The sequence below is a fragment of the Phoca vitulina genome, unplaced genomic scaffold (genome assembly GCF_004348235.1).
Source record: "Phoca vitulina isolate PV1807 unplaced genomic scaffold, GSC_HSeal_1.0 scaffold174, whole genome shotgun sequence".
Lineage (NCBI taxonomy): Eukaryota > Metazoa > Chordata > Mammalia > Carnivora > Phocidae > Phoca > Phoca vitulina.
In genome coordinates this window covers 54600-77126 of record NW_022589877.1, presented here as the reverse complement: position 1 = coordinate 77126, position 22527 = coordinate 54600, and the positions used below count along the sequence as shown (strand labels likewise).

The 22527-nt window shown below is 44.7% G+C and overlaps 2 protein-coding genes across 2 annotated transcripts in view; one reads left to right on the top strand and one right to left on the bottom strand.

Annotated features, from left to right (window-relative positions):
- The window catches only part of LOC116629013 (peptidyl-prolyl cis-trans isomerase NIMA-interacting 4), a 51070-nt gene that overhangs the window by 17599 nt on the left and 10944 nt on the right, over positions 1–22527 (bottom strand). The gene's annotated exons all lie outside the window — the stretch shown is intronic.
- On the top strand, positions 571–20767 carry LOC116629012 (DNA excision repair protein ERCC-6-like). Its single transcript, XM_032399303.1, has 2 exons — positions 571–656; positions 16175–20767. The coding sequence occupies exons 1-2, from the start codon at positions 589–591 to the stop codon at positions 19845–19847; spliced, it is 3741 nt and encodes a 1246-aa protein (XP_032255194.1). The 5' UTR covers positions 571–588; the 3' UTR covers positions 19848–20767.

The window sequence follows — 22527 nt, the reverse complement described above, 5'->3', positions numbered from 1 at the left end:
AAGCTCTGAGCTCTGCGTTTGAAAATGATTGCATCCTAGTTGGAGCTTCTAAAGAAATGGTGACCATGCGTTACAGCACTACTAATTTCTTAGATGAGAGCTTTGGCTTGGCTCTTGTAGACCCTTCTTCAGTGTGAGTTTAAGTCACGGGGGCCATGGCTCCCAGGGTGTTTCAATTCAAAGCGTGCTCAGCGCCAGGCAAGGGAGAGCATGAAATGGAGGGTATTTGGGGGAGCAGGCTATGGAGAAGGTCTCTAAGGGCCACTAAAATGACTGAGGTCATATCAGGCATTTTCCTTCACTCACGAGGATAGCGTGCAGAAGCACGGTTTGGACCGGACTGAAAACGCGAGAGACAAGAGGAGACGAGCCCATCCCGCTCCCCTGGGGCTGCGGCCGCCTCTTAGGCGCAGGCGCGCGACCTTCGTGGGCGGGCTCAGGCTCTTCGCGGAGCGCGGCGCTGCGATTGGCCAGCCCAGAGGCCGACAGTTGGCCCTGCCTCGCCTCCAGGCGCACGGCGCATGCGCAGGGCGGGAGCGAGCGAAATTCAATCGCCGGCTGACTTCCCTGGTACGCAAGCTCGGGGTCATGGAGGCGTCGCGAGGGTCTGCGGAAGCCGCGGCCTTAAGCCCAGAGCAGGCCGCCCTTTACCAGAGGTATGTCTGGGCCTCCGGGCGGGTCGAGCTCGCAGACCCGGGCCGGGAGTGGGGGTGGGAAGCCCTCGGACCCTCCCAGCGGCCCAGACTGCTGCGGTGGAGCCTGGTGAGAGGCGCCCTCGCGTTCTCCGAGGAGGGCCTGGCAATCTGCTCGGATTTCTACATCGAAAGCCTGGGGAGCCTCCCGATGCCCCCCTTTTTTGGCCAAATAGCTCTCTTAAAAGCCAGAACTTCCACTGATCAAGCCTTTCTTGAGTCTTTACAGTACCAAACACCGGGCCTGGGGGTTACAGAGATGAGGAAAACATTGACCCTGCCCCCACCCCCAAATTGCTTATCACTAGGTCGTGGAAAGGGATAGGTAAACTAATAATCAGTCGCCATAATGTTTGATAAGTGCTGCAAGAGGTATAATGGGCAAGGACTAGTAAGGGGATAAAGGAGGAAATGGCCAACTACACGGGTCGTCTTCACAAGGGGAGGAGACCTTGTGTGGAAGAACCATATGGCTAAGGGTGGGGGGTAGGGTGATGTGCGAATGAGATTTAAACTCTTAAGTTGCGATAAAGTAGACACAAGGTCAAATTTACCGCCGTCACCATTCTTAAGCGTACCGTTCAGTGGTATTAGATACATTAGTACTGTTGTTAAGGCATCACCCGTCCATCTCCAGAACTCTTCATCTTGCAAAACTAAAACTGCCTGTTAACTCCTCACTCCCCGCTCCCCCGGCCCTGGTAAGCATCATTCTACTTTCTGTCCCCCGTGATTTTGACTCTAGGTACCTCCTACGAGTGGAATCATACAGTATTTGTCTTTTGGGGACTGGTTTATTTCACGTAGCATAATTTCATCAAGGTTCATCCATACTGTGTCATGTGACACGATTTCCTTCCTTTTTAGGACTGAATAATATTCCATTGTATGCACATGTCACATTTTGTTTATCCATTTGTCCGTGATGGACACTTGGGTTGCTTTCATCTCTTGACTATTGTGAACAGAGCTGCTTTGAACATGGGTTTGCAAATATCTCTTGGAGATCCTGCTTTCAATTCTTTTGGATATCTAGCCAGAAGTGGGATTGCTGGATCACATGGTAATTCTATGTTTAACTTTTCTAGGGTCTTTTATGGCAGCTGCACCATTTTATGTTCCCTCCTCCAGTGTCTACACTTGTTACATTCTGGTTTTGTTGTGGTTGTTGTTACTAGCCATTCTAATGATAATGAAGTGGTATCTCATTGGGATTTTTTTTTTTTTTTGCATTTCTCTAATGATTAGTGACGTTGAGCATCTTTTCATGCACCTTTTGGCCATTTGTATATCTTTGGAGAAATGTCCATTCAAGTCCTTTGCCCATTTTTTAGTCAGGTGGGTTGTTTTTTCTTCATATATTCTGGATATTAACTCGTATCAGATAGATGGTTTGCAGATATTTTCTCCCGTTTTGTAGGTTGCCTTTTCACTCTGTTGGTGGTGTCCTTTGATGCACAGAAGTTTTAAATTTTAATGTAGTACAAAGATATAAATTGGGGCAGTGAAATAGTTCTGTCTCCCTTTCAATAAAAGTATGCTTTTAGGCCGTTAAAAGCGAGAAGGTTTCCTTACAGAGGAGTCAAATCATATCTTTGGACCGTGTTACATGACTTGTTTAGAGAAGAGTTGGGGAAAACAGTGAGGCAGTGTGGTGTGGTAGCGTACGAGCTTTGGAGTTGGGCCATTTGGGGTTCAAATGATGGCTCTGTCACCTGCTAGCTGGGAAACCTCAAATGAGTCACTTGACTGTTCTGAGCCTCAATTTGGAAAAGGGGGAGAGTAAGGATTAAGCCCTTCAGCTCCCCCCCCTTTCCCTGAGCAAGCCTGTGCACTGATTTCCCCGACACCCCCTCTCACATGGGCACTTGCCTTTTCCTTGCTCTCACTCCCTCTTTCCTGACTGAGACCCCCCGGGCACCTCATAGTTCTCATCTTCTGCTCTCACGATCCCACTTTGCCCTCACAGCTTCCCTGTCTCTCATGACCCATCAACTCACAATCTCTCTTTTATTTCTCTTAATTTTTCTCCATCTCTCCTGTCCTCTTCCAAATCTGCCTGCGCTGAAAGCCCCTCACACAAAGCATCGCCTTCTCTTACCTTCTTCACTCCTCATTGTCCTCCTTGGCACACTCCTCTCACACAGTTTCTCTGCCTCTCTTCCTCCCTGTCTCCTCTCTCCCTTTGCTGTCCCTCTGTCCTCAGCTCTCTGCTCCTCCTGCCTAAGAGATGAAAGAAAACTTTGAAACTTGCTCTCACACACTCTCTGCGTACACGTTTCCTCTTTCACACACCATCTTCTGCCATACACAGTGACTCTGTCCCACACTCTCAGTGTCATGCTCTCCCTTGGAGATGCCCACCTGCCACCTCCTGTCTTGCCTTCCGTCCCCCTCTCCCCACTTCGGTCCTGTCTCTTCCTGTAACCCATTACCTCTCCCTCCGTGTCACCTACCTTTGTCACTCGCTGTCCCTCTCTGACACTCATATTCTCTCTTTTTTTAAATTTTTAATTGTTATGTTAATCACCATACATTACATCATTACTTTTTGATGTGGTGTTCCATGATCCATTGTTTGTGCATAACACCCAGTGCTCTATGCAGTACGTGCCCTCCTTAATACCCATCACCAGGCTAACCCATCCTCCCACCCCCTCCCCTCTAGAACCCTCAGTTTGTTTCTCAGAGTCCATCGTCTCTCATGGTTCGTCTCCCCCTCCGATTTCCCCCCTTTCATTCTTCCCCTCCTGCTGTCTTCTTCCTTTTTTTTTTTTCTTAACATATATTGCATTATTTGTTTCAGAGGTACAGGTCTGTGATTCAACAGTCTTGCACACTTCACAGCGCTCACCATAGCACATACCCTCCCCAGTGTCTATCACCCAGCCACCCCATCCCTCCCACACCCAACCACTCCAGCAACCCTCAGTTTGTTTGCTGAGATTAAGAATTCCTCATATCATTGAGATCATATGATACATGTCTCATATTCTCTTGCTCCCTCTCTCCCATTGTCTCTCTGTCACCCACCACATCTTTCTCTCTGTTGCCCCCTTCTCTCTCCTGTCATCTGTCTGTTGACACTGCCATCTACCTGCCCACATTGTTGTCCATTTTGTCTCAACCACTTACTCTTTCTGCATCCTCCCGTTGCCCCTTCTCCCTTTCTCTGTCACCCATGATCTCTATCACCCGCTCTCTATCTCTGTCTAATACCCATTCTGTTACCCCCTTCATCCCTGTCACCTACTTTCTGTCTCCCACTCTTTCATTCTCTCACCTACCTCTTTTGCTCTCTGTCACTGTATCACTCTGGGTCCAGTCAGGAGGTAGAAACCATACAGCATATGAAAACAGAAATTTCAGTATAAAGAATTATTAAACCGATATAAATGAGTGACTAGAAGAAATAAGGAAACTCCGCACGGTGTCCTTGGGCTAAGGGAGAGTGCCCAAGCTAGGACAGACGGGGAAGGGGACCCCCTCGCCAAGGCTGAGGTGCAGACCTCATGGGAGAGGTGCAGTACAGTACAGCCCCGCAGAGCTGCGTCCCCCAGGCCGGCGGGAAGCGAGCTTCTGGAGTGCAGGTGGCCCGCAGGTGTGAACGGGCAGCAGAGGCGGGCGCCCAGGGCGCAGGCAAGCTGCTGGGGGTGCTGGTGTCCGTGTGAGAGGGCTGCAAGCGGGATCTCACCAGGCCGGGTGGAGGTGTCAAGGTCGTCGAGGGCCTGCGTGTGCTGGGCGTGCGGTGGTCCTGGGCTACTGTGCTGTCCCCTGTCCGGCCGCAGCCAGCTGCTGTAGGAGAGCCCCTTGCTCCTGCAGTGTCCCTCAGGTGCCCTCTACTGCGAGCGAGGAACGTCGTGGTCACTATACGGGAGCAATGCCTACGGGCATTCTGTCCGTTATCACCGAACAGGTACTGAGGGGTGAATTTGGAACTGAGAGGCAATAAATGGTGACGGGTAGAGTCATGCGCCTTCTGTTTATCCCTGTCCCCCGCCCTCTGTCTTATGTTGCCCACCTTTTGTCTCTTGCTCGCTGTCTGTGTCACTCTCTCTCTCTCTCTCACCCATTTGTACTCTGTGTGGTCCACACTCTCTTGCTGTCACCCGTCTGCTGCTCTCTTTCTCAATTCTCTGTCACCCGCTTTCTTCTATCACTCTACTCAAACTGCTTTTGTCAAGGTCACTAATGATTTCATAAATCTAATGGTCACCTTGTAATCCTCATCTTCCTTGACTTACTAGCAGCATTTGATGGTGTTGATCACTTCTCCTTGAAAGGCTTGATTCATTTGGCTTCCAGGACCCCTCACTCTCCTGATTTTCTTTTTACCCTACTCTTGCTGCTTCTCAGATTCTGCTGATCCTCCTCATAGCCTCACTTTTTTTTGTCTAACGTAAAGTAAATTCTTGGGGCGCCTGGGTGGCTCAGTCAGTTAAGCGTCTGCCTTTAGCTCAGGTCAGGATCCTGGGGTCCTGGGATGGAGCCCCACATCGGGCTCCCTGCTCAGGGGGAGCCTGCTTCTCCCTCTCCCTCTGCCCCTCCTCCTGCTTGTGTTCTCTCACTCTCTGTCAAATAAATAAATAAGATCTTTAAAAAAGATACATTCTCAGACATCATGGCATTCCTTCCTTAAAATCCTGCAGTGCATCTCTAAAAAAGAACACATTTTTATGAAACCATTATAATGTATTGCCTAATAAAACAAGCTAATTCCTTGATAATAGCTAACACACAGACCATATTCACATTTTTCAGGTGGTCTTCAATCTTTTTATAATTGCTTTGTTTGAATTAGGATCCAAAGAAGGTCCACACACTGTGTTTAGTTATATTTCTTTGGTCTCTTAATCTAGAACAATCCCTCCCCACCCCCAACTTTTTTTTCTTTTTTTTAAATTCTTTTTTTTTAAAGATTCCATTTGCGAGAGAGAGAGTGAGTGAGCATGTGAGCGTGAGCACAAGCAGGGTTTGTGGCAGGCAGAGGGAGAAGCAGACTCCCCGCTGAGCAGGGAGCCTGACGCGGAACTCGATCCCAGGACCCTGGGATCATGACCTGAGCCAAAGGCGGGCGCTTAACCGACTGAGCCACCCAGGTGTCCCACCGACTTTTATTTCTATGCCAATGATTTGGATTAGTCTTATGACTTCCTTGTAGTGTCATTAGCTTGTTCTCCTATCTCCTGCAATTTAAATTTAAAGGCTTGATGGAATGGATAAAGCAATGTGCTATACACATACACACAAACACACAATAGAATATTATTCAGCAATAAAAAAGAATAAAATCTTGCCATTTGTGTGACCACATGGATGGACCTTGAGGGCATTAGGCTAAGTAAAATAAGTCAGACAGAAAGACAAATACCATATGATCTCACTTGTATGTGGAATCTTAAAAAAAAAAAAAAAAGACAAGCTCATAGATACAGAGAACAGATTAGTGATTGCCAGAGATGGAGGGCGGGAGGGTAGGCAAAATGGGGGAATGGAGTCAAAAGGTATAGATTTCCAGTTATAAAACAGATAAGTAATGGCTATGTAATGTATTGCATGGCTATATAGTTAACTATGTAACTGTGTTAATAATACTGTATTGCATATTTGAAAGTTGCTAAGAGAGTAAATCTTTTTTTTTTTTTTTTAAGATTTTATTTATTTATTTGACAAAGAGAGACACAGCGAGAGAGGGAGCACAAGCAGGGGGAGTGGGAGAGGGAGAAGCAGGCTTCCCACAGAGCAGGGAGCCCGATGCGGGGCTCGATCCCAGGACTCTGAGATCATGACCTGAGGCAAGGGCAGACGCTTAACGACTGAGCCACCCAGGTGCCCCGCTAAGAGAGTAAGTCTTAAAAGTTCTAATCACAAGAGAGCAAATTCTATAATTATCTATGTGACAGATTTAACTAGACTTATTGTGGTGATAATTTCACAATATATCCAAGTACTGAAGCATTATGTTTTACACCTGAAACTAATACAGTGTTGCATGTCAATTATACCCTACTACAAATTTTTAAAAAGTGTTCTGGAGCAAAAAAAAAAAAAAGAAGAGAGAGAGATTAAGGGTCAATATTTTTGGCATGAATATTTCAAAGGTGAGGCTGTGTACTTTTTACTGCATCATATCAGAAGCATATAATGTCTGAGATTCCTACTTTTAGTAATGTTAAGATTGGTCAGTGGGTTCAGGTGGTCACAGGCTGATCACTCCTTTGCAAAGCTGCATTTCCCCCCTTATGATGAATAAATACTCTGTTGGGGATACTTTGGCATCCTGTGGGTACTCCGTTCCCCATCAACTTTTCACCCATTGATAATCATTGCCCAAATCAGTTATTTCATTAGAGATTACAAAGTGGTGATTGTCTAACTTAACCATTATTTTTGTATTCATTAGCCGGAATTCTTCTGTAAATGTTTTTAATGCTGCAGTGTTGGAGTACCATGTTTTGTTGTTTTGTAATTATATTCCTTCCTTTGGTGATCTTATCCAGGTTCTTGGCTTTAAATTCCATCTTTATGCTGAGAATTTTTACATTTTTGTCTGTAGTCCTGACCTCTTCTGAACCGTAGACTCCCATATCCAACTGCTTACCTCACATCTCCACTTCATAGTAGACATAGCAAACTTGTCCAGAACCAAAGGACAAAGCCATATGTTCTTCTCAATAGGTGCAGAAAAAGCATTTGAGAAAATATAGCACCTGGTGCTATATTTGGGGGATGCCTGGGTGGCTCAGCCGGTTAAGCATCTTTCTTTGGCTCAGGTCATGATCCCAGGACCCTGGGATCAAGCCCTACGTTGGGCTCTCTACTCAGCAGGGAGTCTGCTTCTCCCTCTCCCTCTGCCCCTCCTGTCTGCTCGCATACACAGTCACTCTCCCCCCACCCCGTGTCTCTCAAATAAATAAAATCTTCTATTTATTTTTTTATTTTATAAATAAAATCTTTTTAAAAAAGAAAATATAGCACCCTTTAATAATAAAAACTCAACAAACTAGGAATACAAGATAACTTTGTCAGTCTGATCAAAGGTGTCTCCAGAAACTCGAAGCTAACATTATACTCAATGGTAAAAGACTGAAATAGCTTTCCATCCTTTTATCAGGAACAAGACAAGGATGTCTGCTCTCGCCATTTCTATTCAACATTATAATTCAACATTATAATAGATGTTCTAGCCAGGGCAAATAGGCAAGAAAAAGAAATAAAAGGCATGCAGATTGGAAAGAAAGAAAGAAAACTATATTCACAGATAACATGATCTTTTATATAGAAAGCCCTAATGAATCTACACACACAAAAAATAAGCTAATAAAAGAGGTCAGCAGATTTGCAAGGAATGAGATCAATATTCAAATTTGGTTGTATTTTGGCAAGTAACATTCTTCTAAAACTTTTGTTCTGAAATATATACATATATACACACACATATATATCTATATGGAAATGTATAAAACAAAAATTCAGTATAATGAATTATTATTGCAACCATCACCTAGGTAATGGTTTTTAGATTTTTATTTTCGTCTTAATGGAAGGTCTTGTCTACTTTCCCACCGAGGTGGCCTGAAGGTGAATTGAAGGCAAACTTGAGGATTCACGACTTCTTTCCAAACAACCCCAGGTTTGTTCAAGTTCTGGAATAAGTGCTTGCTTGAAGCCCCAGAGTTCTGCACTATAGTGCAGTGGTTAACCAGATAACCTGGGGCTGGCAGATTCGGGGCTGGAAGGACCAAAGGTCTGTACCTACTTGAAAAGAACATCCTATTGTTCCTGGAGCCTTTTCCATCTTTAGGTAGGCTATCTGAAAGGGCCAGTGAGGATGTGAGCCACCAGATGCTCTCCCAAATGATGAAACCATTTCCTGCTGAGGAGCATTGGCTGGTATAACCCATCTGGATGCCAAAGCACATCTGCTGTGCCAGAAAGAAAAAGATAATTTTGGTTTTGACATAATTATTAATTAGCTGTTTTTTCCGGAGTAATTAGCCAGCAAGTTCAGCTGTTTTCTGAGGGCATGTTGTTAACATGTAAGAGGATGCTGTCTTCCTGTTTATTCTGGCAGAAGCATATTTGCCCAGTTCAACCAAAATTTTCAGGTCTGTGTAACAGGAGGGGCACTAGATCCCTACCTGCCGTCACCCACTTTGAAGTCAGTCTTGCTCTCCCTGCCTGTTTGCAGTCTCTTTGTGACAGGATATAAAGGACCTGAAAGAGCACGACGGACCTTGGATCTCTTCAGGGCCATGTGGTTTGGTCCAGATCTCGTGTGTGGAATCCAAAGCCAGTGACACAGATAATGAATACTATAGAAAACCTTACACTGTTTTTAAGCGATTGGTCTTATAGGTGAAACAGAGTATGTAGGTGGACAGTGTTGTTTTTGTTTGTTCGTTTTAAGATTTTATTTATGCATTTTTTGCGAGAGAGAGAGAGCACTAGCAGGGGGAAGGGCAGAGGGAGGAGCAGACTCCCCGCCGAGCAGGGATCCCAGGACCCTGGGATCATGACTGAGTCGAAGGCAGACGCTCAACCGATTGAACCACCCAGGCGCCCTAGATGGTCAGTGTTAAGCCTCAAACCAAACCTTGTGTAGGTTCCTATCCAGAGAGCCATAGGCCTACTATTTTTTAGGAGGAAGCATTTGGAGAGGAGATCCAGCCAAAGCCAATGACACTTTTTCTAGCTGAGATAAACCAGAGGTCACAAACTGGCAGCCCATGAGCCATGTTCAGAGATAAGTTTTGTTTGTTTTGCCCAGTGTTTTTTTTTTTTTTTTAAGATTTTATTTATTTGAGAGAGAGAGAGAACACGAGTGGAGGGGGAGGGGCAGAGGGAGAGGGAGAAGCAGACTCCCTGCTGAGCAAGGAGCCCGACGTGGGACTTGATCCCAGGACCCTGGGATCATGACCTGAGGCGAAGGCAGACATTTAACTGACTGAGCCACCCAGGCACCCCGTGCCCAGTGTTTTTAAAACTTATGCATTGGTTACCATTTAAAAATCAGGAGAAATCCCACAAAAATCCAAGTTAGATAGGTTAGAAAAGAGCAACTTCAGTTGCTTTGCATGTGAAGCAAATAAAGTTTTATTGGGTCTGGATCTTTGCATTCAGTTCCGTATCCCATCATATTCCAGAAGAATATCATAGGGAATGTTCCAAAGGACCCTCCAGAACCTGGTGTTTGTCTCTATATAATCTTTCTGTATGTCCTTTAAAATGATCCTTAAAGGGAATTATGTTCTAGGCATGTAATTTCAGGTACAATCATTAAAATGTAAAGATTTTTGTTTTATTGTCCCTTGCTATGGAATGGAAATCTCTTTTCTGGGTTGACAGTTTTGCATCTGAACATCTTTAACATATTGGAACCTCACGTGTTAAGTGCCTTTTAAGTAGTTATTAAATTGGTAAATGAAAATAAAAACTGACCTTCTTCCATACTCTAGCACTGTTTTTCTCCTTGTTCTGTTTGAAAAGAGTTTCTTTCTCCGGAACTGGTTACTTTTCCCTTGTGCCTTTGGCTCCCAAGCAGGCCTGGCTTCTCCCCAGCCATGCCCAAGAAGAAGAGGGGAGTGATTGTGGGGGAAAAAAAAAATTAGATCCAATGAAGTGTTAAGTTCTCCAGATCATTAGGGATCCTGTGTGTTAGAGATGGACACATGATTGCATTAGTAGTAAAAAATGACATTTTTCCTTTCAAGCCCTGGAAAATGGAAGTGATTAGAGGTTGAGCGGCTAAATCAAACTGTATTACAGAAAACACTGTAGTCTTGTAAATAACCCGATATCCAGGGTGGTGCTATAATAGGCAGATTTCATTTCTCCCCCCGGTTCCATTATAGGGCAAGGTTACTGTCCTAGGTCTGGCTTCGTCGGTGGAGCAGACAGGGTAGAGGGGAGGAGCTGAGATGTCGTATTAGACCCACTAACTTGAGTGGAACAGGGACTGCGAAGCAGCTTGGCTGACGGGTTGGACGCAATCAGAAAGTGGTGGTGACCAAGGAATGCTATAAATTTGAGTTGCGGTTCAGGCGGAGGTTGACAAATATGGGAGGGAGTTTCAGGGGATGGGTAGGGCCTAACAAAATGGGTCTTAGGCTGGTGGTAAGAAGTCTAGGCAGACGGTTGTCATTTAAAAGGTTGGCGTATGATTTTGGGGGATCTGGCCCAGAGCTGGGGTTCGCCGGCAGCACTTTATTTTCTGGGGAGGAGGCCTGGCTGGAGTTAGAAGCCTAGGCCACACAGGGGTTCGGGATACTGGGTAGGTTACCAGTTGAGGGATTTGGAAACAACGTTTAGTAATAAAAACTAGTAATAAAATGGTAATAAAAAATGACGTATTTTCTCCTTCAAGCTCTGGACCATAGACCAAGCCAGAAGACCAGCTGACCACGTGAAGGCACCCGGGGTGGGGGGTGGGGGGGGCGGTGGGAAGGGCCAGGAGGAAAGGGAGAGTGGAGAATGAGCTCAGGGGATGGCACCAAGGTGGAGGAGTCCAGTGGTTGCTGCTACGCCCTCAGGTTCAAGAGCAGAGGGAATGTAGAGCCCAGCAGAGTTGGGGAGGTGGGCAGCTGACCTGCCACAGAAGGAATAGCAGAGTCTTGCAGCCAGCAGGCTCTTTCCTTCCTCCTTTCCTCCTCTTCATCTTTCATTCACTTGGCTTTCACTGAGTGCTCTAAGACCTGATCCCTGTCCCTGTTCTCAAGTTCAGGCAGATAACACCAACAGATGATTTTGGGGGGTTTTAAGTAAAGGTAATTTTATTTATTTTTAAATATTTATTTGTCAGAGAGAGAGAGCACACAAGCAGGGGGAGCGGCAGGCAGAGGGAGAGGGAGAAGCAGGCTTCCCGCTGAGCAGGGAGCCCAAAGCAGGGCTCGATCCCAGGACCCTGGCATCATGACCTGAGCCGAAGGCAGACCCTTAACCAACTGAGCCACCCAGGCGCCCCAAGTAAAGGTAATTTTAGAGTAGTTTTAGATTTGCGGAAATATTGCAGATACAGTGCAGAGGGTTCCCATATACCCCACACCTAGTTTCCCCTCTTGTTAACATCTCATATTAGTATGGTACAGTACTCACAGTCAGTGAACCAATACCAATACATGATTATTAACTAACTCCATCATTTATTTAGATTTCCCTAGTTTTATGTAAGTCCTTTTTCTGTTCCAGCATCCTAAGACACCACAGTACATTTAGTCATCTGTCTCTTTAGGTTCTTCTTGTCTGTGACAGATTCTTGGACTTTCTTTGTTTTTGATGACCTCGACAGTTTTGAGGAGTGTTGGTTAGGTATTTTCTAGAATGTTCCGCCAATTGGGATTTGTCATTGTTTGTCATGATTAGACTGGGCTTTTTGGTTTTGCGGGCAGAGACTGCAGAGATAAAGTGCCCTTCTCATGGAATTGTTATCAGGGGCACATACTGTTAACGTGATATATCATTGTTGATGTTGACTGCAATCACTGGGCTGAGGTACTGTTTGCCAGGTTTCCCTTCTTTAAAGTTACTTGTCGTGCCCCTTTCCCCCTCTCTCCGCTCCACCATGCCTTTCCACCATGCTTGTGTTCCCTCTCTTGCTGTGTCTCTCTGTCAAATAAATAAATAACAAATCTTAAAAAAAAAAAGATTTTATTTATTTATTTGTCAAGGAGAGAGAGAGCACAAGCAGAGGGAGTGGCAGAAGAAGAGAGAAGCAGGCTTCCCGCTGAGCAAGGAGCCTGATGCGGGGCTCAATCCCAGGACCCTGAGATCACGACCTGAGCTGAAGGCAGATGCTTAACCGACTGAGCCTCCCGGGTGTCCCCACACTGTGCTTTTTGGGGGGATGTTAGTATATGCACTCCACATTTAAGGAGTAGGAGTCATGCTCCATCTCCTTGAGGGCAGAGTAGCTACATAAATTATTTGAAATTCTTCTGCATGGGAGATTTGTCTCTTCTTTACTTCTTCACTCATTTATATCAGTATGGACTCATTTATTTTATACTTTGGGTTCTCATCCAGTACTGCTTTATTTCATTGCTCCGACTGTTCCAGCTGTGACCACTGGGAGCACTTTCATTTGGTTCCTGTGTCTCTTCGCCGTATTCACGTCACTGTGGGGGGTTGTTTGTTTGAGCAAGCACTTCCTCACTTTCTGACACTACAAGAAGCCCCAGGCTCCTCTGATGTACTTCCTGCCACAGTCCTAGAATCAGCCCAGGTTCTCTTACTGGAGAATGGTATTAGAAACCAAGATCTGGGAGCTAGTTATGCTTGTTGCACTGGGGTTTCCTTGCTTCTAGGCCCTCTCACCTGAGAGAGCAAGGAAATACGTGTGTATACTAATCTCCGTGTATAGACATGACTGTAAATATTCTATGTGTAACCATCTGTATCTGTGTTAAAACATGGGTTTATACTGATGTCTCCAATTCTGATCCATTAGCACATGGATCATTCTGTCTTCTCTTGCTTCTCCATTCTAACAGGTGAGAAACCTGGCTTCCACTATCCACCATTCATTTACTTAATTCTTCAATTCTTATTTATTTATTTATTTATTTGAGAGAGAGAGAGAGAGAGAGCGCATAAGTATGAGTGGGGTGGAGGGGCAGAGAGAGGGAGAAACAGACTCCCCTGCCCTCCCCCTCCCTCCCCTGTCCCCCCCAGCAGGGAGCCCGACGCGGGACTCGATCCCAGGACCCCGGGATCATGACCTGAGCCAAAGGCAGACACTTAACTGACTGAGCCCCCCAGGTGCCCCTGATTCTTCAATTCTATTATACATGCATTGCAACGTTAGAATTGTTAGCCCAAAGCCCATGCGAAACAACTTTGTCCACTAGAGTACAGTGTTCATGTTGTTTCTTTTGCTTTTAGTCTTACAGACTTCACTCATTCCCTAGGTTATTAGGTCAGCACCTTTTCCCTCTACCCTTTCAGTGAGGTTGTCTCATACATTTGCAATACAGATTGTTTTGTAATAATTTTAATACAGTGTGTTAAACGCAGGGATAGAGATGAACACATGAGGGGGTCCTGAGGTGAAACAGTTGATCCAGCTGGGGCGTAGAGTAGGGATGGAAGGCGTCGTAGGGGAACTGCAGGTGTCCCTCCATGTGTAACTTTGAGGAACTGACAAACTGATTTCCAAAGCAGCTGCACCATTTTACAGTCCCACCAACAGTGTTATGAGGGTTCCAATTTTCCCACATTGTTGCTAACTTGGTATTTTCTTGCTTTTTGATTCTAGTCATCCTAATGGGCATAAAGTGGGTATTTCATTGTGGTTTTGGTTTGCATTTCCCCGATGACTAATGATGTTGAGCAGTATGTCATGTGCTTTTTAGCCATTTGTGGATCTTCTTTGGAGAAATGTCTATTCAGATCCTTTGTCCATTTTTAAATTGTGTTGTCTTTTTTTATTTTTTTATTTTATTTTTTTTAAAGTGCTGGGAAAATCAATCTAATTTAGATTGTATTTATTTATTTGAGAGAGAGAATGAGAGAGAGAGCACATGAAAGGGGGGAGGGTCAGAGGGAGAAGCAGACTCCCTGCTGAGCAGGGAGCCCGACGCGGAACTCGATCCTGGGACTCCAGGATCATGACCTGAGCTGAAGGCAGTCGCCCAACCAACTGAGCCACCCAGGTGCCCTGTGTTGTCTTTTTTTAAAGATTTATTTATTTTAGAGAGAGAGTGTGTGCATGAGATGGGGGAGGGGCAGAGGGAGAGGGAGAGAGAATCTCAAGCAGACTCCCTGCTGAGCCCATCACGGGGCTCAATCTCACAACCCTGAGATCATGACCTGAGCCAAAATCAAGAGTCAGATGCTTAACCCGACTGAGCCACCCAGATGCCCCTGTGTTGTCTTTTAATTATTGAGTTGTAATATCTCTTTATATGTTCTAGGTACAAGTTCTTTATCAGATACACAGTTTGCAAATATTTTCTCCCAGTCTTTGGGTTGTCTTTTCACTTTCTTGATGGTATCCTTTGAAACACAAGTTTTTCATTTGGTGAGGCCCAATTTATTTTTCCTTTGATTCCTTGTGTGTTTGGCAAAACCACTGCCAAATCCAAGGTTATGAAGATTTATGCCAATATTTTCTTCTAAGGGTTTTGTAGTTTTAGCTCTTAGGTTTAGTTCTTTGATCCATTTTGAATTAGTTTTTGTGTATGGTGTAAGGTAGGGGACCAATTTCATTCTTTTGCACATGATATTCAGTTGAAAAGACTCTTCTTTCCTCAGTGAATTATTTTGGTATCCTTTCAGGATCATCTGACCATAAACCACTGGAGAATTTTAAGCAGAGGAGTGACATGATTTCTTTTACGTTTTTTTTTTCTTTTACACTTTAAGACAGCATCACTGGCTACTGTATAGAGAAGGTACTGGAGGGGCCAAGAGTGGATGTAAGGAGACCAGTGAGTAGGAAGTTGCCATTACCCAGGCCAGAGGTGATGGTGACCTGAACCACAGTGGTGGTAGTGGAGATGGAGACACAGATTATACTTGGGAAATAAAGTTAGTAGGGTTTGGGGGTTGTCTGGCTGGGGGAGAGGGTGATTAAAAGAGGGGAGAAGCCAAAGATGACTCATGTGAATCGGAGTCGAGGATGATCTTCAGATTTCTAGCTTGTATGGCTAAGTTGATAGTAGTGTCATTTACTACCACATAAATGGAGACACATGTTTTTAGAGGGGAAATAATGAGTTTAATTTGGGATTAATTGAATTTGAGGTGCTTATGAGATGTTTTCAAGGGGAGACATCCAGAGGGCAGTTGGAATGTGGAGTCTGGGGGCAAGCCCTGGAATGGAGAGAGTGACTTCATGAGCACATTAGGTTGGGGTGGAAAGCCAGAGGAGAAAGTACAAGGAGTGAGAAGAAGGCCCAGGCCTATGGGAAGAATAGGAGCCCAAGGACACGGAAGAAATGGCCAGTGATGGGGGAGGAAACCAGGAGGAATCTAGAGGAATCCAGTGGAAGGAGGGAATTTTAAGGAGAGGGTGATCATTAGTGTCAAATGCATCCCAGAGGTCCAGAAAACTAAGGACTGAGAAGTGCCCATGTATCTTCCTATTTCCACAATCCCACGATATAGGCTGGTCGGTTGGTTTTACAAGAAAATATCACTCCATACTTCTTATGGGTGGCATTTTTTTAAAATACCATGGAACCAGTCACCTTTGCACGTACATTTCTCACAAGTGGTGCCTGAAGGTGTTGCTGGCAGTGTCTGGTGGGTATGTGTCTTCAGTGGTGCCAGCTTTCATTGGCATCTTCTGTGCTAATCTTTCCCATCCTGAATTGAGGATATTAAAAGCCCAACTGCAGTTTGTATTCCAAAATGGACCCTAAAGTGTTCTTAGATTGAATGTTCAATCTGTTTCCTTCCTCTCTGATCTCTCTCTCCCTATATATATCTATGTCTTTTTTACCCTTTTCTTTCTTTCTTTCTTTTTTTTTTTTTTTTAACAGATATGTGAAAGAGGCCAAAGAAGCAACTAAGAATGGGGATCTGGAAGAAGCGTTTAAACTTTTCAATTTGGCAAAGGACATTTTTCCCAATGAAAAGGTGATGAGCCGAATCCAAAAAATACAGGAAGCCTTGGAGGAGTTGGCAGAACATGGAGATGATGAATTCACAGATGTGTGCAACTCTGGCCTGCTGCTTTATCGAGACCTGCACAACCAACTATTTGAGCACCAGAAGGAAGGTGTCGCTTTCCTCTATAGCCTATATAGGGATGGAAGAAAAGGTGGCATCTTGGCAGATGATATGGGATTAGGGAAGACTGTTCAAATCATCGCTTTCCTTTCTGGTATGTTTGATGCTACACTTGTGAATCATGTGCTGCTGATCATGCCGACCAATCTCATTAGCACATGGACAAAAGAATTTGTTAAGTGGACCCCAGGAATGAGAGTCAAAACCTTTCATGGTCCGAGTAAGGATGAACGTACCAGGAACCTCAGTCGGATTCAGCAAAGGAATGGCGTCATCATCACCACATACCAAATGTTAATCAATAATTGGCAGCAACTTTCAAGCTTGAACGGCCAAGAGTTTGTGTGGGACTATGTCATCCTTGATGAAGCACATAAAATAAAAACCTCATCCACTAAGTCAGCAATATGTGCTCGCGCTGTCCCTGCCAGGAATCGCATCCTCCTCACAGGAACCCCGATCCAGAATAATTTACAAGAACTGTGGTCCCTGTTTGATTTTGCTTGTCAAGGGTCCCTGCTAGGAACCTTAAAAACTTTTAAGATGGAGTATGAAAATCCTATTACGAGAGCAAGAGAGAAGGATGCTACCCCGGGGGAAAAAGCCTTAGGATTTAAAATATCTGAAAACTTGATGGCAATCATAAAACCCTATTTTCTCAGGAGGACTAAAGAAGAGGTACAAAAGAAAAAGGCAAGCACCCCAGAGGTCAGACTTAGTGAAAAGAATCCAGATGTTGATGCCATTTGTGAAATGCCTTCCCTTTCCAGGAAAAATGACTTAATTATTTGGATACGTCTCATGCCTTTACAAGAAGAAATATACAGGAAATTCGTGTCTCTAGATCATATCAAGGAGTTGTTAATGGAGACACGCTCACCTCTGGCTGAGCTAGGTGTCTTAAAGAAGCTGTGTGATCATCCTAGGCTGCTGTCTGCACGGGCTTGTCATTTGTTAAACTTAGGGTCTGTAAAATTCTCTGTTCAAGGTAAAAATGAAGGGGAAGATTCCTCAGATGGGGACCATATTGATCAGATCACTGATGATACACTGATGGAAGAATCTGGAAAAATGATATTTCTGATAGAGCTGCTAAAGAGACTGCGAGATGAAGGGCATCAAACTCTGGTGTTTTCCCAGTCAAGACAAATTCTAAACATCATCGAACACCTCCTAAAGAATCAGCACTTTAAGATACTGCGAATTGATGGAACAGTTACTCATCTTGTGGAACGAGAAAAAAGAATTAACTTATTCCAGCAAAATAGAGAGTACTCTGTTTTTCTGCTTACCACTCAAGTAGGTGGTGTTGGCTTAACATTGACTGCAGCCACTAGAGTGGTCATTTTTGACCCTAGCTGGAATCCTGCGACTGATGCTCAAGCCGTGGATAGAGTTTACCGAATTGGCCAGAAGGAAAATGTTGTAGTTTATAGGCTGATTACTTGTGGGACTGTAGAGGAAAAAATATACAGAAGACAGGTTTTCAAGGACTCACTAATAAGACAAACTACGGGTGATAAGAAGAACCCTTTCCGATATTTTACGAAACAAGAATTAAGAGAGCTCTTTACAATTGAGGATTTTCAGCACTCTGCAACCCAGCTGCAGCTTCAGTCTTTGCATGCTGCCCAGAGGAGATCTGATAAAATACTAGATGAACATATTGCCTACCTGCACTCTTTGGGGATAGCTGGAATCTCAGACCATGACTTGATGTACACACATGATCTCTCTGTGAAAGAAGAGCTCGATGTGATCGAAGAATCCCACTATATTCAACAGAGGGTTCAGAAAGCTCAATTCCTTGTTGAATTAGAGTCTCAAAATACAGAGCTCTTAGTGGAAAGACAAAGAGCTGGAAATGAGGGGATCTGGCTGAGAGAACCCCGCTTTCCTTCTCAAACGAAGAAGAAATGCCCTGACCTGAATAAACCACAGCCTCGGCCCTCCCCACTTCTACCTACTTATCATACCCAGGAAGAAGAAATCAGTTCCCAAATGGCGAGTGTAATCATTGATGATCTGCCCGAAGAGAGTGAGAATCAAGACGTCTCCAATATAAAGATGAATGTTACCGTCTCACAAGACGGTAGTCACCCACCCGGAAGTACATCTGATGCCGATTCTGTAGCTACTTTACCTGAGGGGTGTGGGAGTGTAGATGAAATCTGGACCGACTGGTTGGGAATGGCCCTACAAAAAGAGGCATTGCGAGAGGGGCCCACGCAGGGGACACTGCAAGAGAACCCTCTGGGAGATTTTAACTATTTGCCTAGCAAAGCACTCAGAGCTGATCTTGGGCCGAATCCAGAGCAACCAAAGGATGATGAGATGTTACCTCACTGCAATCCCTGGCCCATTAGTCCCATGACCAGTGAAAATCAAAATACAGAATCGACTGCATTTGTAATTAAAATAGCCAATGACGACTTGTCAGCATCCCACAGTGCACTGCAGGATGCTCAAGCAAATGAGGCCAAGTCGGAGGAGGAACATTTAGCCTCCTCATCACAGTATGCCTGTGATTTCAATCTTTTCTTGGAAGACTCTGCAGACAATGGACAAAATCTTTCCAGGCAGTCTTTGCAGCACGTTGAGAATGAAAAGAGCTTGTGTGGTTCTACAGCTAATTCTCAGGCAGAGCTTGAGCGTGACAAGGCATGTCTCAGTGTGGATCTTTCGGAGACCAATGACGAGCCAGAAGAAGTAGTCGGGAATGTGAAAGGCAGAAGGAAAGCCAGAAGGATCGTTTCAGATGGTGAAGATGAAGACGATACTTTTAAAGATACTTCAAGCACAGATCCGCTCACCACCTCTCCCTTTCAGTTCTTACCTGTGAAACAGTTTGATGCTTCAACTCCCAAAAGTGACATCAGTCCGCCGGGAAGGTTCTTGTCACCGAACATCCCTGATAGTATAAATAAGTCCGCCAACCCTAGAAGATCCCTGGCTTCTAGGAGGTCTCTCATCAACATGGTTTTAGACCACGTGGAGGATATGGAGGAAAGACCTGACCAGAGCAGTGAAGCAGAGGTTGAGGCAGATGATCTGGAGGAAGGAGCAGAGGAGAGCGGTAGTGAAGCCTCAGAGAGCACAGATGAGCCTTCTGGCGGAACGCTGCCTTCAGAAAATGAGGCCGGCCGGTTAACTGGGCCTGGGGCTCCGGCTCTGGCTCCGGAGGCCCCTCCTGGGGACCCTGAGCCTTTGTCTGGCAGACAGTTGGTTGAGTATCCCCAGGAAGAGGCAGTGGAGGCTGTGACCGACTATGAGACTCTTGTAAGTCGTGGGAAGGAACTGAAAGAGCGTGGGCAAATACAGGAGGCCTTAAACTGCTTAGTGAAAGCGCTTGACATAAAGAGCGCCGACCCTGAAGTCATGCTCATGACTTTAAGTTTGTATAAGCAGCTTAATAAAACTTGAGACTCTAACCTGTGTGTTGGTTAAAAGTGAAACGCCGAGTGTGAATGCATTCATTCCTGTAATTGGGTTCTGCGGGAGCATGAAGCATTTAGGCTTGAGGTGAGAGAGCTCTCAGAAAGCAAGGGTTTGTTTTCAACTGTTTTGGACATTCGGCCTTTACCCCGTACTCCTTCCTACCCCCCTCCTCCATACATACATTCTGGTATTCTGAACACTAGGTTAATACTGCTTTCCTTGAATAGTCTTACCTTTTTCTTTTAGGCAAACTCTATACACTTAACTCTGTCATATCTAGGAAAGTTTCTGTAAAGTTATCTGGCTATCCTTATTTTTATTCTGGAAGTGATTCCTTCTTCTATCACCGTCCAGGTAAGAATAGTAAAGTTACTTTTCTCAAGGGTTTCCTTTTCCATTCACTTTCTTTTGCTGAGATGATACTAGCAAATGCATACAGAAGCTCCTGAGTTTAATTAAGCAGGAGCTTATTAGAATTCTAAATCTACGACTTGCTTATTCCCATGCTACTGTATGCCCTCAGCTTACTACGTACAGCAGAAGGCTGGGATCAGGTCCCTGGGGCTAGGCATTGTTATCGCTGGCACCCTACTCTGGAGTCCATTTGCCATTCTTCACTCACCACCAGCTGCGTTCTGACACAGGCTAGCACGTTGTCTTTGGGTGGCGGACTGAAAAGGAGTTTGGTTGCCCCTCAGAAACCTCAAGTGCAGTATAGCACTCTGTACTTGTGACAGGGAACTAGCATTTATGGAGTACCTACTGTGTCCTGGGTACTGGGTACTCTACATAGGTTTCTTGTTTAATCCTCACCATAGTCCTTTGAGGTTGACGGTGGCATTTACATTGTTTTAGTTGAGGGAACTATGACCTGCCCAAGATCACATAGTAAGGGGTGAAATGGATTTTTTTAAACCATGTGTTACCTAGTGAAACCTTATAATAATAAACTGTCTTTACTGCACTGAATGTACTGAGCCGTTTTTACTGACAACCCTTCGGACCCCAAATCTGTGGAGGTTTTCCAGACCAAACAGCCCTCCGGTTCTCCGCAGAGTCACTGGGTGTCCTACAGTTCAACTCAGTTCTGACACTACCTGGAGTTAGGATCAGACTCCCCAAGTTTAAGGGCTCACTCCTGTAAAACTGCCCTCGCTTTCGATGCCAGTTGCTGGTACTGGGTACCCCTGTCATCCACACTTCTGTCCAATGTGGCTACAAATTGAGGACTCCCATGACTGTACCTTCAGGTTCAGTAATGTGCTAGAACAGCACACAGAATTCAAGAAAATGTGTAATATATATAATTTAAATATATCAATTGGGGGAGCTTGGGTGGCTCAGTTGGTTAAGCGTCTGCCTTCGGCTCAGGTCATGATCCTGGGGTCCTGGGATCGAGTCCCGCATCGGGCTCCCTACGCAGGGAGCCTACTTCTCCTCCCTCTGCCATTCCCCCTCGCTGTGCTCTCTGGCTCTCTCTCTGTCAAATAAATAAAATCTTCAAATAAATAAATATATGAATTGTATATAAAACAGTTTAAAAACTAGTTAACCCTTGAACAATGTGGGGGCCGGGTACCAACTTCCCCACACAGTCGAAAATCTACATAAACTTTTGACTCCTCAAGAATAAATACTAATAGCCTACTGTTGACTGGAAGCCTTACTGATAACATAAACAGTTGATTAGCATATTTTTCATGTTATCTGTATTATATACTGTACTCCCACAATAAAATAAGCTAGAGAAAAAGTTAAGAAAGTCGTAAGGAAAATACGTTTATAGTACTATACTGTTTACCAAAAAAAAAAAATCTGTATAAGTGGACCCACAGTTCAAATCTGTGTTGTTCAAGGGTCAACTGTGTTTTGATTACTGTTTCAGTATAACTGGTATCCTTTGTAATCCTACGTATTTTACTTTATTCATTTATTTTTTTTAAAGATTTTACTTAATTATTTGACAGAGAGCAAGCAGGAGTGGCAGGCAGAGGGAGAGGGAGAGGGAGAAGCAGGCTTCCCGTTGAGCAGGGAGCCCGATGTGGGGCTTGACCCCAGGGCACTGGGATCATGACCTGAGCTGAAGGCAGACGCCTAACCGATGGAGCCCCTCAGGCGTCCCGAGAGACACAGTTTGGAATGGGGTTTTTAAAATAGTTTCATCCTATGCCTACTATTTTGAACATCTCTCAATATCATACTGATATATCTGTACTTAGGGACTGGGGCACCCGTTCATTAGTCTGCTCAGTGGGGAAAATCTCATGAAGGCATAACCTGCTGGAGATGCCCAGAAACTCCTCTAAAATAAGAAACTTACATGTCAAATGCAGCTGAGTGAGAAGACAGGGTGTTAAAAGAATCACTGTTAAGAATCACATGGTTGTATTGGCCAAGTTTTATTTAAAAACATTTTTTTTTTTAGGCAGGCTAGTGTGGAACCTGACGCAGGGCTTGAACTCAGGACCCTGAGATCAAGACCTGAGCTAAGATCAAGAGCCGGACGCTTAACCAACTGAGCCACCCAGGCACCCCTGGCAAAATTTTATTTTTGAAGCAGTCTAGTACTTAAAATATTCCTTGTCGAATAGGTCATAAATATGGCACTGTAAAATTTTAAAATGCAGATACACAGAACACTGGCTGCTTAGTCTAATACAAACAA

What these genes read in the sequence shown, in the direction of transcription:
- LOC116629012 (XM_032399303.1), top strand. Translation starts at nt 589, where the DNA reads ATGGAGGCGTCGCGAGGGTCTGCGGAAGCCGCGGCCTTAAGCCCAGAG. An exon ending in CAGGCCGCCCTTTACCAGAG is followed by an intron (nt 657 to 16,174) that starts GTATGTCTGGGC and finishes TTTTTTTAACAG; the next exon opens with ATATGTGAAAGAGGCCAAAG.